At 45.7% G+C, this 14,972-nt stretch overlaps 1 protein-coding gene across 1 annotated transcript in view; it reads right to left on the bottom strand.

Moving 5' to 3' along the window:
• LOC119650744 (myb-like protein Q) overlaps window positions 1–9,092 on the bottom strand; it is a 32,870-nt gene extending 23,778 nt beyond the window's left edge. Inside the window, exon 1 of the mRNA XM_038053817.1 lies at window positions 7,519–9,092. Within this exon, the coding sequence (XP_037909745.1) occupies window positions 7,519–8,232 (714 nt within the window). The 5' untranslated portion in view covers window positions 8,233–9,092. The remainder of the gene's footprint in view (window positions 1–7,518) is intronic.
• Window positions 9,093–14,972: the final 5,880 nt, after the last annotated feature.

Raw genomic sequence — 14,972 nt, 5'->3', positions numbered from 1 at the left:
ATGGCGTGTAGGTGTCATTGACGCGACATGCATATATTGAAATGTTTTCACGTTTTTTTCGTCTGCTTTTCTTGACGCCGAGTTCAAAGGAAAGGACTCTAACCCAAAATTTCAACACTACTGTGGGAGTGTTTTGTGGATTACCGGTCCGTATATAGCAACTATCACATCGGCATAGTTACTCAACCTGCCCGCCTCTTCATTACAGTTATAATCTGATGAAGTTAGTGTGCTTTTTGCTAACGATTTGTTTTTTTAGCCTTGCCACTGAGTTTATTAATTCCGCAAAAATATTAATCATTGAGATAGGCCAAAATTTATCACACCACTAAAATATTAGTTCTTTTTGGGCCATATATGATTCAAGGCGGACGGGTACAGATCTTGTGAAAAAATAGCCACGGGAAGCTCTCTCTCTCTAAGTTATCTTTTCGCTACCTGGTGTTGACTGTACCATATAGTTATTCAAAACTGTTCAGAGGAAAATGACTGGATGGCGAAGAAAATAAGAGAGGATCAAACATCTTTTGAGCCGCGGTTGTTCTATTGCTTTCTGGCAAGAGAAACAACCGATTTTTACCAGTCTCTTAGCCTTGTATGCATCCTTTTGATAGCCCCTCGGACATTTTTGCAATTGGAACTGTTGCTAAACGAATTCCAAGTGTTTTAAAGTGTTCACTTTCATCCTTATCAAAAGCGAAACAGCGGGTAACCACTGTAGGCCTACCTTAGTAAGGAACTCCCAAACATCCCGGTTTTGCGCCTAGGTCCACCAGTACGATATGCCTAATAGCTGTCTGATGTCGTCGCCTACTCTATTGCTGTGAGTTATAAGCCTACAGCAGCGGGATCCAACAAACGCAAACACAAACATTCATTGGAGTAACCAAGCAGAAAGGTTGATGCTCAACTCACTCAGCTATCGCACCACCTTGTTTCTTTGTTTGGCTTTGAATAGCGGTTTTAAGTGTGTATGTCACCAAACTTTTTGAATTTGTCTGTCGAATAAAATTGATTGCCAATGATCAGCTGCTCCGACATATGTCAAACAAAAAATGGGTTATATTGTTCATCTGTCCTGAGAGCAGCGTGACCGAAGTGATTAGCAGATGCAGTTCGCTCCCCTTTATTAATTCGGCTACAGAATATATCCTGTAGAAAAACCGCCCAGTATTTCTGGCTAAATTCAGAACGAAAGCTGAAGTATTTACTGTTTGGAATGAAGGGAGTGCTAAATCCGCCACCCACTTGATGGCTGACAGGGCCAGTTGGAGAGAAACTGGCTCTCACTTTTCTGGTCCATGGGCTCTTCCTTTTAGATTTACACCCAAAGTCTTTTTTTAAGACGACTACGATTTTGGTCAGTGCGGAATAAACTACAACTACTGCCATTTTGGTCACGCTACTCCCAGGGCAGAGGCAGCATCTAATGAGTTGCCTCTGCCCTGGACGAAAACGTAGTCATGTTAAAAAAAATAACTTTGGAGGTAAGCTCAAAACGAGGAGACAGAGCAGAAAAGTGAGAGCCAGTTTGTCTTCAATTGGTCCGGTCAGCCATCAAGTCAGTGGCGGATTCAGCGCTCCCTCTATTCCAAACAAGAAATATTTTTACTTCGACCGGCTTTTAGCCAGAAATACTGGGCGATTTTTCTCAATCCGCCATCAAATTAATTGTGGATTCAGGGCTGCCTCCATTCCGAACAAGAAATAAATGATAATATTTCAAAGTCAAGTCGACAGGAAAAAGACACAATTTTTTCTCTCAATCCAAATTGGAAGAAAAAAGGAAAGGAAAAGGCCAAATTATATAATACAGAAACAAAAATATCTGCTCTTCGGTCAGCTTAGGGAGGAACCAGGCCGTAAACACACCCGTATAGTTTATAACTCAGCAACAAACATCTGCCAAGCACTTTCTTTTATGCCCAGGGCATAAATGGATCAATATGCGTTAAGTTACCTCTGTCTAGCCGGGTTTTAAGAATATACTCAAAATATTCCCTGCCTGCCATAAAAGACGCCAAAAAGAAGCGGGAATTTGTGGCTAAAAAATCTGTAAAATTTCGAACTTTTCATACTACCAAAATGTTAACAGCGCCTCGGTTTATGGTTACAACCATTGGTTATCGACAGTTTTTGATCGATTTCTCGGACGACAGAATACCCGCTTTCTTCAATTTGAGTCAGGATTCCAGGGATATAGGCTTGGCATTCTAGGACTAAGCGGAGTGATATGATGAGACTCTACAGAGTACTCTTCACCTTTTTGTGGCACTGTGGCTTCATTTGCTAGGAAGCGAAGTGGCAGCAGATGCGATTCCAGCGTCGGATCGCAGCTGATGACTAATGCGAAAAACTTCACTACGAGATTCCAATACAGGTTAAGGAAAATCACAATCGGGCAGTGCTACCAAAGAAAATTTCCGATACAGAAGAGAAGGAGAACTGACTGCAATGTAGAAGAGATACCCAGAAATAAAACCGATTACGGAAGAGCAGAGGAGAACTAGAGTTACTAGAGTAAGGCTTCGCAAACGCAGCACCGGCGGTTTTTGGGAGTGAGTAATCGGTCCCCTGACCATCGATATCCAACGACCGCAGTGTCTTAGCAATGGCTACTATTGCATTTAATATTACATGCGTACGGATGCTCAAAGGTGGCGATGAGGAAGACGAGGCGGCAAACCTGTGGGCCGAACCAAAACCATGTCGCCGAAAAGAACCTTCATAACAGTGGCACCGGGAGACGCTGTATCACATAGGTTTGCCGACCGTGATACAGTAGGCGAATGCACGAAATGCCTAATTAGAGCGATCAAACGTGAGTCTGCAGAGACTCATTTGATGTAGCAATAAGTCACGAAACCTTACCAGGGGTATACTGGTACCATGAGAACCGGGATAGCCTTTGAATTCACATACATCAGGAGAATTCCTGTTATATGTGCGTTCATCTCGCTTATTGCGGTTGGCCCCCTAGTGAGAACTTCATATCGGTTGATGACTACTTTGAAGCAAACAGAGACCTTAGGGCTTCGACATGGTTTTGCGTTTCAACACGGGAGCTATACTCCTTAGTTCGATAGAGATTAAGGTAGGTCTTGCATCCACCAGTATGAATGCTAAGCCATGAATTTGGTATAGACTGGTTCTTTTGTAGCTTGTTGTAGCGGGTCTCTGATTGTGGTCACAAAATAAATCCGTGTCTTAAGAAGGCCGCGGGATTAAGACCCCGAGACAGGCACCCACGTAAAACCACAGAGACGTAATACATGCGCACGGAAGAGACTAGAAAAGGCCCCACGGATGGACCGATTCAGAAGGAGCTCGCCCACACGAGCACAAACTATGGCGATCGAAAGAGTTACCCCCGATGGAGAGTGAGTAACCAAAGCTGCTTTTATCATAATAGGTAGCAAGGCCATGGAGCTTGATGAATTCATCAAGCAACGGCGAAATTTTCACTAGAATGCGCGCATAAAAAAAAGAATATTCATTGCTCAATGGAAAAAGCAAGTTTGTAATGCTTCCCAATCCCAATAAACCCCCCCCCCCCCCCCCATTGCGGCCCATCTGGTAAAAGACGCGCTGGGTTGTGGTGGCTTCTGTGCCGTGTTGGCGCTGAATGTCAAAAATGCATTCAACTGCCAACTGAGACCGTTGATATTCCCGGATGTTTAGTGAGTCTTATACAAAATTACCAATCAAAGATGACCCCCTAGTACTGGATAAATGCCACCCCCCCCCCCCCCCTCCCCTCAAAGAGTATGTCGTTATAGCAGCTACTTAGCCCCGTTTTGTGGAATGTCATATAAAATGGGGTGCTCGATCTTCCCGCCCAAGCAGAGGCAACGATTATCAACTTTGCGGGTGACTTGGCAGTGGTTGTTATAGCAAAATACCGAGGGATATGAAAGTCTACGGACCGCTAGGAAGAGCCGGGCAAACATCGGCGGATAAGAAAACGGAAGCGGTCTTAATAACGAATCGTAGAGTGCGGATATATTACCCTGATTTGACTCAGATACTCGACTAGTATCCGGCATCAAGTCACAATACAAATCCCACTGCCACCAGTGAGATTTGAACCGCGACCTTCCGTACGACATCCTTGTGCTCTAACCACTGAACTATCCGGACGATGGGACAAGGTGATTGGAACTGATTATTGAAGATATATGAAACACCAAGAGCATCCATTAAAAAGGCAGCTGTACCTCCGCGGTAAACAAAATATTATCGAAGACTAGCGGGCCGAAACCCTGTCGCCGATTGCTTCTAACCGGAGTGGTGCCATCTATTCTGCTTTATGCGTCACCTGAATAGGTGCGGGCGTTTACAAGAAGATGAATTCGGTTTACAGGATGATAAATCTGAGCTTTTAGAATCACATCAGTTGAAGCAGTTCCTCTAGTGACGGGCATAATCCTAGTCGACATCCTGGCTAAAGAAATGAATGTCCTATATCATGTAGAATATTTGAAGGGGTACACAAAACGTAAGAATGTGGCAAGAGCAGAGTCATATTACCTGTGGACACATAGGGGGGACAAGTTTACGAAAGGTCGCTGTACGCACATTCACGGGCAGACCAGTTATCACACGGGATATGATCGTTGCTACAGGCAGAATTTGCATCGCTTTTTGGACCGTTCACCGAATTGTCCTATATGCGGTAGAATGGCGACAGTAGCAGAGCCTGTGATGTTTCACTGCCCAAAATGTACGAAGGAAAAAAAACCTGAACGGAGTGCTGAGGAGCGTGGGACCAATGAATATAGTAGTGAAACTGACTTATGGTGTTCTTTGCAATGCAAAACTACTAAACGACCTGCTGAAGGAAGCACGAAGGAGGAAAGCAGAAAGGAGCAGAAATACGAGTGGCTAAAAGTAAACCCAACCGGCAAAGTAATACCTAAATGGTGGTCCCACAGGAGTGGAGCTGGAGAGATCGAATCTCACACGCACCCGCTCTGAAGTCAGACACGAAGCTTTACAAGGATACACTGCAGCGCCGGTACTATTGTTTTCCAGTAATCAGTGGCGTCCATGTTGTCCTGCAGGGGACCCTTCCCTCAAATACTTCGCTTCGGGAAACTTATCCAAATTGCTCTGGATGGGACAAGAAGGAAAGCAAACTTGAAGTCGAACAAAACCAAGGTTTTCAATCCGATTGGCAACAGCACGTAAATTCTTTTCCACGACGGCACCTTCTGCCTGCACTCTTTTGCCTAAAAATCTGAAACTCCGACATCAAGTTTTGTTTCCATTCCAATCTTCTCTCTGTGGTGCTATATGGAAGCAGCTCCTGGAAAGTAACCTCCACTATTACTCGGAAACTCCAAATTTTCATTAACTCATGTTCGTGTCTAGTCATTGTCGTACTCTAGCCTAAAAGAATATCAAATGTAGAACTTCTTCGGCCCATGGGCCAGATAAGAAGGCTAAAGTGACAGTCGATAGGTCACACGTCTAGAAAGAGCGACTATTCTATTCACATTTTACCATCCAATGGAGCTCACTACCGCACGATGGCGGAGAATAGTTGAAGTACACAAGCTTCTCGGAAAGTCTTGGAGCAACTGATTGCTAGGAACCGATAACGTAAGTGTGGTTAATGCGATATGTCCAGATAGTGGCAACCGAATAAAATGATAATCTTATGGAGCAATATTAAGACCGTGCTGTGGTAAAGCTTCCAGCCAAAGGTCCCTTATAGACTATCCGGGCTGGATCATCCTCATCCATACGGATTAAATGACCCGCCCACCGTAAACTATTGAGTCATATTTTTTTCACAACCTGACGGTCATGGTATCGCTCATAGATTCCGTCGTTATGTAGGCTACGAAATCATCCATCCTCATGTAGGGAGGTCAAAAATTCTTCGGAGGATTCTTCTCTCGAACCCGGCCAAGAGTTCTTGCTAAGAACCCAAGTCCCCGAGGAATACATCAGGACTGGCAAGATCATTACCTTGTACAGTAAAGGTCACCGAGGTATTAACGATATGAATTTTTTAGTGTTATCCTGGCCTTTGCGTCATTTCATTATATTTTTCGAGCAGGACTGCTTTCGCACATGTTCCCATGTACTACCTTTGGCTTACAAAAAATTAGTTCCGATTTGAATTTCTTTTCTAACAATGTCGTTCCAAGCGGCCTAAAGCTGTTTGTCATCCACCAGGCCTCCCCAAGAAGATCTAATAATGTTGATACGTTAAATTTTCCTAAATGAACCCATCTATTGGCGATGATTGCTGACGAAGTTACGTTCACCATGAACAGTACAATCCAATTCCCTCGTCTAAGCCGCATTCCCCCTCATATCATAGTAAAATTGTAAAATATACTCAACTTTCTCAATTAAATTTTGATCCGAATTTGTTCCCGGATAGCTGAATGGTTAGAGCAGAAGGCTGTCGTATGGGAAGTCACGATTCAAATCTCACTGGAAGCAATGGGATATGTATCGTGGTTTGACGTCATATACCAGTCGACTCAGCTGTGAATGAGTACCTGGGTCAAATCAGAGTAGTGATCTCAGGCGTGCGCAATGCTGACAACATTACCTCCTACAGTTCACTGTAGTGTATCGTTACGATCTTGAATGACGTGGTCTAACACACTTCAAGGTCCTGATCCAATATGGATTGTTGCGCCAACGATTATTATTATTATTAATTAAATTTTGATACAACGCACTTATCCCAAAAACCATTAGTGATCAGCTGTTCCGCCAAGTATCAAGCGAAAAACGAGTTGCCAGGTACAATTAGGTGTTCCAAAGTAACGATGTTCCACAACACAGGACAAGGCTCGTTGGTTTCCTTCCACCCTGATCTCCATTGTCGTCCAAAATCTTTGAATTCGAAAAAGCAAAACCCTAGAACAGATGGACAAGGTTAGACCGATAAGCAATAATCCGGGGGCCAACATTGTAGGCAATAACAGCAAAAAACGTCGGCCAAACTGAGCAAGTGCGCAGGTGATCTAAACCCAACTGATGTGGAGGCTACCAGCATTCGCCAACTGGGAAATCAGAAGCAACAGACACGATGAGGCGAGAGTAGTTTGAAGGGCAAAACTCAATAAGGGCTGCTGCGTCATTAGTGACGTTGTATCGAAATTAAAATCAGAACCTACGCGGAATGCTTTCTCCTTGCTGAAAAGGGAACCTCATCTGCCAGGAAAATGGGCCCCATCCTTTAGAAGAAAAGACAAGTGCACTGATGAAGCTGGAGCCATCCTTTGATGAAACTGAAAAACTCGATGAAATGAGGTGTGGAGACCTCGGAAACTCTGCAATGTACGGAGATAATCCACCAAATTGTTAGGCTAGCGAGTAAGTTGAAACTCCTCCCACCTGTTTGCTCACAAGGCCCCCTATCCCCACCAGAACCCTAAAATAGTCGCATATCCTTTCTGGAAGCTAAAGATTTAGAAGTGGGAAAACCTTCGAGTGGAGTGAACCTGAAACACTTCCAACAATTAAAACCACACAAAATCCAAGACTAACCTGAGGGATTGGCGGCTGCTGCACGGCATAGTGATAGCTGGGCAGGACCTGCATTTGGGCGTGCATGTGTTGGTGTCCCGCCACCATATGACCCTGAACCATAGGCGATGCAGCAGCCGCGTTCGCCACCGCCGTCCCGTGCTGTTGTTCGTGTTGCACAGTCTGCGTCTGCTGTTGGTGCGGATGGTGTTGTTGTTGCTGATGCTGCTGCGAGCTGTGCAGCAGCTTCTGTGAGTCCTCAATCTTCGCCAGAATGTCCGCGCACTTATTGCGCTGATCGTACGAGAACACCGGGTGCAACGAGGCCATCGTGTACACAAGCAACAGCTCCTCCAGCGTGTTCTCGACATCGCCGAACTTGACAAAGTCCATATCGCCCCAGCCCTCCAGGGTCTTGAACAGTTCGTTCACACACGACCGGCTGCAGGCCCTGATCAGCGCCAGGTAGATGGCCATCTTCCGGCGGATCTTCTTGTCCGTGGGCTCACCGTTCTGGCAACTGGCGATGTCCGCTGCCAGTTCCTGGGGGTTGTTCACCCGCAGCTCGATGCCGCGGAGCTCCTGCGAGTCGCGGCGCCCCAGCTCCTCCAGCACGGAGCCGAGGAAGCGCAGCTCGAACGGCAGACACATCCCGATCAGTGTGTACATGGCATCGATCCTTTTGTAACTTTCCAGCTCCTTAAACCATGAGACGACCTCCTTTTTATCAATCATTTCCAGCAACACATTGATTTACACGTTGCGGTGACGGTGAGAGGGTGCAGGTCGAGACGAGGAAGGGTGGCTGGCTGCCGTCGCCGAGCCGTTTCCACAAGTCCGCAGTTGTCGCTCGGTAGCCAAGTTGCGGGCGGTGCACGCAATGCACTTCCCGCACGCTTTGTTCGCAACAGCGGGTCGGCCGCCGACCCGGGTCCTGTTCCGTCTACTGCCGCGGGCACAGGTCGCGATTCCGTTGCGATTCAGGCCCAGTTGCCGTTGTCCTCGCGTCGTTGTCTCACCGTCGATGGCCGTGTTCGCTGAGCCGCCGCGCCGTTCCCGACGTTCAGACCCTAGCGCAAAACTCACTTTTCCTCGGGCTGCACGTTTCGACGCCCGTTTCACGCTTGCACATTTGTTTTCACCTTTTTTCACTGCAATTCACCGAGCCAGTCGCGCTGTCGTCTTGTCTTGTCTCTCCGAAAAAATCGCTCTTCCTTCACTTGACTGTCTTTGCCTTGTCTCCTCCTTCGGTCTTTCTTCTTTGTGCTCCTCCACTCTTCGACTTCGACTCGGCCAGTTTTCGAAATTCGCCAAGTTTTCAATTCCTCCTCGCACGACCGTTCGCAGAATGGTCGCCGTCAATGGCAGTTTTGTTGTTGTACACGACCGAGGAAAACGGAGCAGGAGTGCGCCCGCACACAGCCACGCACTGTCTTCATGCACACGCACACAGCCGTGAGCCCCGCGGCCAGTTCGTTGTTTGCTCGCTCGCTCACCTTGTCCGCACTCGGGTCCCGCCGCGCACACACGCACGCTTGTCTTCTCCCAATGTCAACACGCCGAGCGGACACGCGGAAACACACACACACGCGCGCACTATGCACTCACACCGCGACCAGACGTAAAGTCGTCGTTGCCTCTGGCCAGCGAATGGAGAACTTTTTTCTTTCACTTTTCACGCAATACTTGCGGCCTGGGCGCCGCGCTCACGATTCACACTCGCTGGTGGGGCCGTGAAATGACCGATGACCGCTGCTGGGTTGGCGCACTTTGCGCTGCACGATTTTCCGAGAAGAAATTCAGTCTTGGACGAGAAAAGCTCCGTTGCTCGTCGTCAACATCGAGTATCGTCGTCGTCGCCGCGTTGAAGAACGATGAGGATATTGGTGTGTGCAGCACAGTTGAAGGTGGTCGCGTTCGCAGCCGTAACATGGCCGAAGCTAGGTGCGAAGACGAAATGACAAAATGCAACGATTGTGAATTGATCGTGGATCGATTTTCGAAAATTCAGTGGGATGTGGGAATATTTCAAATTATTTGTTTAAATTCGATTAAAAAATCAAAGAAACAGAATTATTTAAGGTGTGATTGTTAAGGAAGACGTTACTGGGGGGAATGTGAGGATTTTTCCATTTGTTAAGAGTGCATATCCATTTGGACGAAACGTCTTTTTAGTTGAAAGAAAAACAATCAATGAGGAGAGGCTACTCTTTAAGGTTTTGTGTGAAACAAAACCTTATTAGAATCGATTAGATGTCTGTCTGTCTGTCTGTCTGTCTGTCCGTCTGTCTGTCCGTCTGTCTGTCTGTCTGTCTGTCTGTCACAGCCGATTTATTCGGAAACGGTTAAACAGATTGTCACGAAAATTGGTAGGAGCATGTGATCTGCCTTTACATGCAGCAACTGACGCCATTTTATGTTAAGTTTAAGGGGGGCTCCCCATACATGTGAAAGGAGGGTGCAAAATTTTTTTTCACAAAATGTAGCCATGTGCGGTATCAAATGAAAGGTCTCAATTAGTACTTTTCGAGATTGGTTCAATATTGGATATTGGGTGAAACATAGGGGAGTGAGGGCTCAAAATATGACCCCCAAAAAGTGTAACAGGTCTCGTTCTCAGAACCTATCCAGCCGAAAAATCTGCAAAAAATCTCAGTAGTGCATCTCTACGAAATCTAGGCCTCAAAATATATCCGGTTCCGATATCTGTACAAATAAAGTTAATAATAGTATATTTCCACATTTTAGAGATTTACCCGGCACCCCCCTTATGTTCATCCCAGAAGTACAAAATTTAGTATGCGTATAACGAAGAACATAAGACACAATTTGGTCAAGTTTGAAGAAAATCAAACTATTATTAACAAAGTTATAGGGGGTAAAACTTTACAATTTTTCGTGAATTTCGTGCCCTCTTCAACCTGCATGACGTCATCATCACATATTAACTCGTCAATACCACAACGAAGTAAGTTCGTATGAATTGGGTGGAAAAGGATTATTTTGTTTTAGTTTTTTAGTCATTTGTATATGAATATCAATTATTCCAACGAGACATGTGTAGATGTAGGTATATAGTATATGCGTGCTAATGGACTTTGCGGGTAGTTCTAATCTAATTCAGATAGATATAAGAAGTAAATCGGAAATATGGGTACGATCAATTTATATACGTGCCTATATGTGTACAGTATTCGAAAATAGGCAGTTTATTTGTTTAGGGTGAGCGTAACATCTACGGCTGTAATATGTACGTATGTCTCGTAATTTTGTAGCTGTATACGGGTAGAAAAATATGCGTTGAAATTTCTTAGATAAGATGAACACAAAACCTTTATACCCGAAGCACGAGCTTCCGGTATTCCGACTTGTTTTACATTATTGTGTTGCTCTGTTGGTACATTTATTCTCTGAACTGTCTTAGGCGTCTCACTTCTATCGGGAAATCTTTTATTTATATCGAAGACTAACCTTTTTTCATCTATGCTCGCCGTTAAATTTCCGAGCTGCATTGGTATAATCATTCGTTTGGGATCTACTCACTGCTGTAACTGAAATTTTTAACTTCAAGCGTTTAATTTTCCTGCGGATATGTGTAACGGCCGCCCCCAGCTATTCGAAGAGGGCGACCAAATCCAAATCTGGAAGGGACTTATCTGAAGTATTCTGGATCTTACCAAAAAGCCTAACCGGAAGTTATCTGCTACCATGGCAGCCGGAACGGCCTTCTTAGAACTTGTGAGCCAGGTGAATTCCTAGAGAATGAGGCTTTTGTCCGGTTGTTTATGGTTGGTACTCTTGTGGGGGTTTAATGATGGTTGTGGTTACACTCTTATTGTTGGCTGAGCTTCTTGCACTATATGTTCAATGCATGGAGTTTCGCCGCCCCTTAAATGCGACATAGGTATTAGACACCACCCTTCTGCAAAAGTTGTGGAAGACATCATCCACCAGGTTTTGATTGAACCACGGCCGCACGTCTTTTATGAGATGCGCAGTCCATCTACCCCTCGGTTCTATTACTCATGATAGCTACCATGACCAGAGAGTACAGGCTCCTTCTTCACAAGCGCCAGTTACTTTATATCCCTCGCATTTTCTGAGAAATATAAACCTCCGCCCGACAGCATGGAGAGGGACCAGAATAACCCTTGCGATCAACATTGCAGCTAGCTCCGAGACGGTACGATAAGCAGACACAACTCGACAGCCCCTCGTCTTTATACTTTTGCTAGGCTCTTAAGGAACATCTCCTTACTGAGGGAGTCAGCCCATATTTCGGGACCGTAAAGAAGGTTGGATAATGGACCACGACGACATTGGACATCAGGCAACAAATCGCAAACATTCCAGCCGCAGCCTTATCTGCGGTGTTACTAACCTGCTCAAAGAAGTTCATCTTCGTGTCTATCATGATGCCCAGGTACTTCACAGCCGGCTTCGACAAGACCATAGTTTCACCAACCTGAACTGTCTGAACCCTCTTCTTGGCCAGCACAACGACTTCAGTTTTCTCCAGAGCTAAGCAGAATCCATGCTCAACCGTTCATCTGCTTACTCGCCACCATTCTCAGTGTCGCAACATCATCCGCGCAGCAGCCGACCACATCCGATGCATCAGGCATCTCGAGTCGCAGAAGACTATCGTATAAGGCGTTCCAAAGGTAGATCTGCCCCCGAAGTCGCCTTCCCGAGGCTCGTAGAGTGGGACACGGCCTTTAAATAGTTCCATTGCCCCAATAGCCAGGAGTATGGAAATGATTTTCCAGTGCTTCAAGCAGGTCGCACCACCGCGCAATATTGAAGGCGTTTTTAAATCGAGGGTCACAGGGAACAACACTCCCCGAGAGTGGCAACTGTGTGCCTCAGCCAGTTCCGATGCGGTGGACAAGAAAAAGTGCCTGCACGATTTCTTCTATCTTCGAGGGTCGCTTTGAAGGAAATGTACTTATGATCACTGGCGGTGAAATATTCCAGTACCTTCCATCCAAAGTTACGTCAGGTATAATGCCCTCTCAACCAGAGTTCCAGAATGTCGTAGTGCTACTGGTATTTAGGGTAATAAAATTGGTGTACCACAAGAATCTGGTTGAAGCATATAGCTCATAAGCAATTACGCCCCTATGCATGTTTTCTCGCAGGATGTGGATCATGGCACTTAGCTTTTCATTTTATGTTGCGAGATCTTCAAAGAAGATCCCCAGAATCGGGAACATGAGCCACATCTTCTTTCTTCAGATCGCGGTCCTTGTAAAGGACACAGCACTTTGCCGACTCAAAAGTCTATGCTTTGTGTCCGGGTTCGCTAAATTTGTAACACAAAGTGCTTCTGTCCTGCCCCATGCATACTCCTGCATCTTGCGCCCAGGGAATTCAAACAGCGGAACTGAAATTACCCTTCGTCTTATTCTGCAAATATCCACCCGATCTTTATTTTCTCACGATAGAGAAGTTGGCTCGCTGCCTTTTCATACCCATTTTTGGTCCTCTGGAGTTGACAGACGTTACTCGCACCTTAAGATTGCTCACATCTGGGTAATCCCTTTTTATCGCCTCCTCCACCTCCTCTATATTAGAGAGACAATCCAACCCTTATTGCAAGAGTGTTCTAGGCTGGAAACCACTGCTTTCGGTCCTAGAATGCCCTGGACTGTCTCGCAGAATGTACTCTCCTTATCAATCTGCGACCCAAGCTCAACAAATATATCGGCGGTTTGAGTCCACCGGAAAGAATAGAAAGCTACCCCAGTGTCTTCTGGTTTGGCGTTGATGCCGACTTCTGGAAGAACTTCCGAGAAAGATCTCTCTTCGTTTGTCTTAATGAGAATGGCCTCTAATCGTGGTTTGCCTTCTCTTTTTCTTTCGCTCTGATATTGCCGTTGTAGTTGACCTCGACTTTGCTGCAGCCACTGCTGTCTCTATTCAACTTAAGTTGTTGTTGCTGAGTTTTCTCCTTTTTCGATGATGCTTAGTCCTCTTACTTGCCACCTCGCGGAATCCTTCTTACACGCTCTTTTCCCCTCGCTTCCTTTTGTCGATTATTTGTTCCCCCTTTGTGCAGCTAGTGGTTGCACTAGTTTTTTAATCAGTTCCTCTTCGGTTGCCTTCCAGGAGTTTCGCTGGGGTGCAATAAGGTCAGCAGCTCTTCCATCTCCATTATGCCATTTTTGACATCCATGGAGGTGTGTGCCTCGACGATGGTAGCAGCCTACATTTTCCGTAGAACCACCCCGCACTTCTTGAGCAGCCTCTCTTCCTCTACCCTTGTCTTTCGGATAAGGTCCATCCTCTCCGGAGAGATGACTTGCATTTCCGCCTGAGTGGGGAGGACGTCACCCTTTTTTTCCGACAAAGGGGAGCCACGCAGGGGTTCGAATTCGATGGCGTCTTTCCTTTTCGACCGCCATGGCTCTTAGTTTTTACGGTGTCACTCCGTTTTTCACTTCCAGTCGCCTTTACTGTTGGGACAGTGGGTCTTTCTACTTTTTCAGTAAGTGCCCGTCGTAACTTCTCGTTCCTTGCTAAGGGATTTATAATGAAATCTCTCATGTTTAATGTTGCTGCTGCTGATATTGGTGTTGTTGTCATTTTAATTTGGGCCTCAGCTGCAAGCTGCTATCTTCGCTAGGAAGTGTAGTCGCCTTACATGATACCCATGATCGTCTATGCGATCTAGTCCTGTTCGTTTTCCCACCTTTTCTTTTGCTGCTGCAGCATTCGTGTCCGCGGTAACTTTAGACAAACTATATTCCAACAACACTACACATTGTTTCTTGCTGTCCCTTTCTGCCTTCACCTGTTAGACCCCGGAGACTTCCTGGATCAAGTTTTTTTCCTTCTCGCGCTTTTTCCCCAGTTAACACCGGTGTTATCCGCGGAAAGTGCGGTTGCTTTGGCTTTTTGCGTATCTTTTGATGTCACATTTTCGCCTGTAAAAGAAAATGCAATCCAGGACTTCCTCCACCTCCTTCAGCCCGTTTTTACGCCTTTACAGACGTTTTCGAAGTAGATCGCATATGCTTCATAACTCCCGTGAATTTCCTGATAAACCTTTCCACTTCGTCTTCTACAAGAACATCGAGTGCGCTCCCACTCGGTTTATATCCAAGACCATCTGTCAAGTTTCAGCGATTTCGTCTGTACCTTTTCCCGGAACAGCAGCATTTAAAGGTACTACGAGTCTTCCTCTTTATTTAGCTGTGTGCATCTTGGTGTCTCGACGGTTAGCGTACCCTCCTGATCATTGAACTGTGGGGTCCACTTAAAGCAAAATGAAAATTAATGCCTAAATTACGACCGTATCAACCCGAATGATTTTTAAGGTTTTGTGTAAAACAAAACAGTGGACTTGAAGTGGATGGATTCCTCCAATTTCGTTGGGATACCGAATTCTCTCATGGTCGTGTACAGTTTTACTCTGGCCGCTCGCCGATATTCTGGTTATTGAGCAGTTCATCAAAATACTCAACCCATCG

Source organism: Hermetia illucens, chromosome 3 (assembly GCF_905115235.1).
Source record: "Hermetia illucens chromosome 3, iHerIll2.2.curated.20191125, whole genome shotgun sequence".
Lineage (NCBI taxonomy): Eukaryota > Metazoa > Arthropoda > Insecta > Diptera > Stratiomyidae > Hermetia > Hermetia illucens.
The sequence above is the reverse complement of the archived record's forward strand: the minus strand, read 5'-3'. Positions and strand labels throughout refer to the sequence as shown.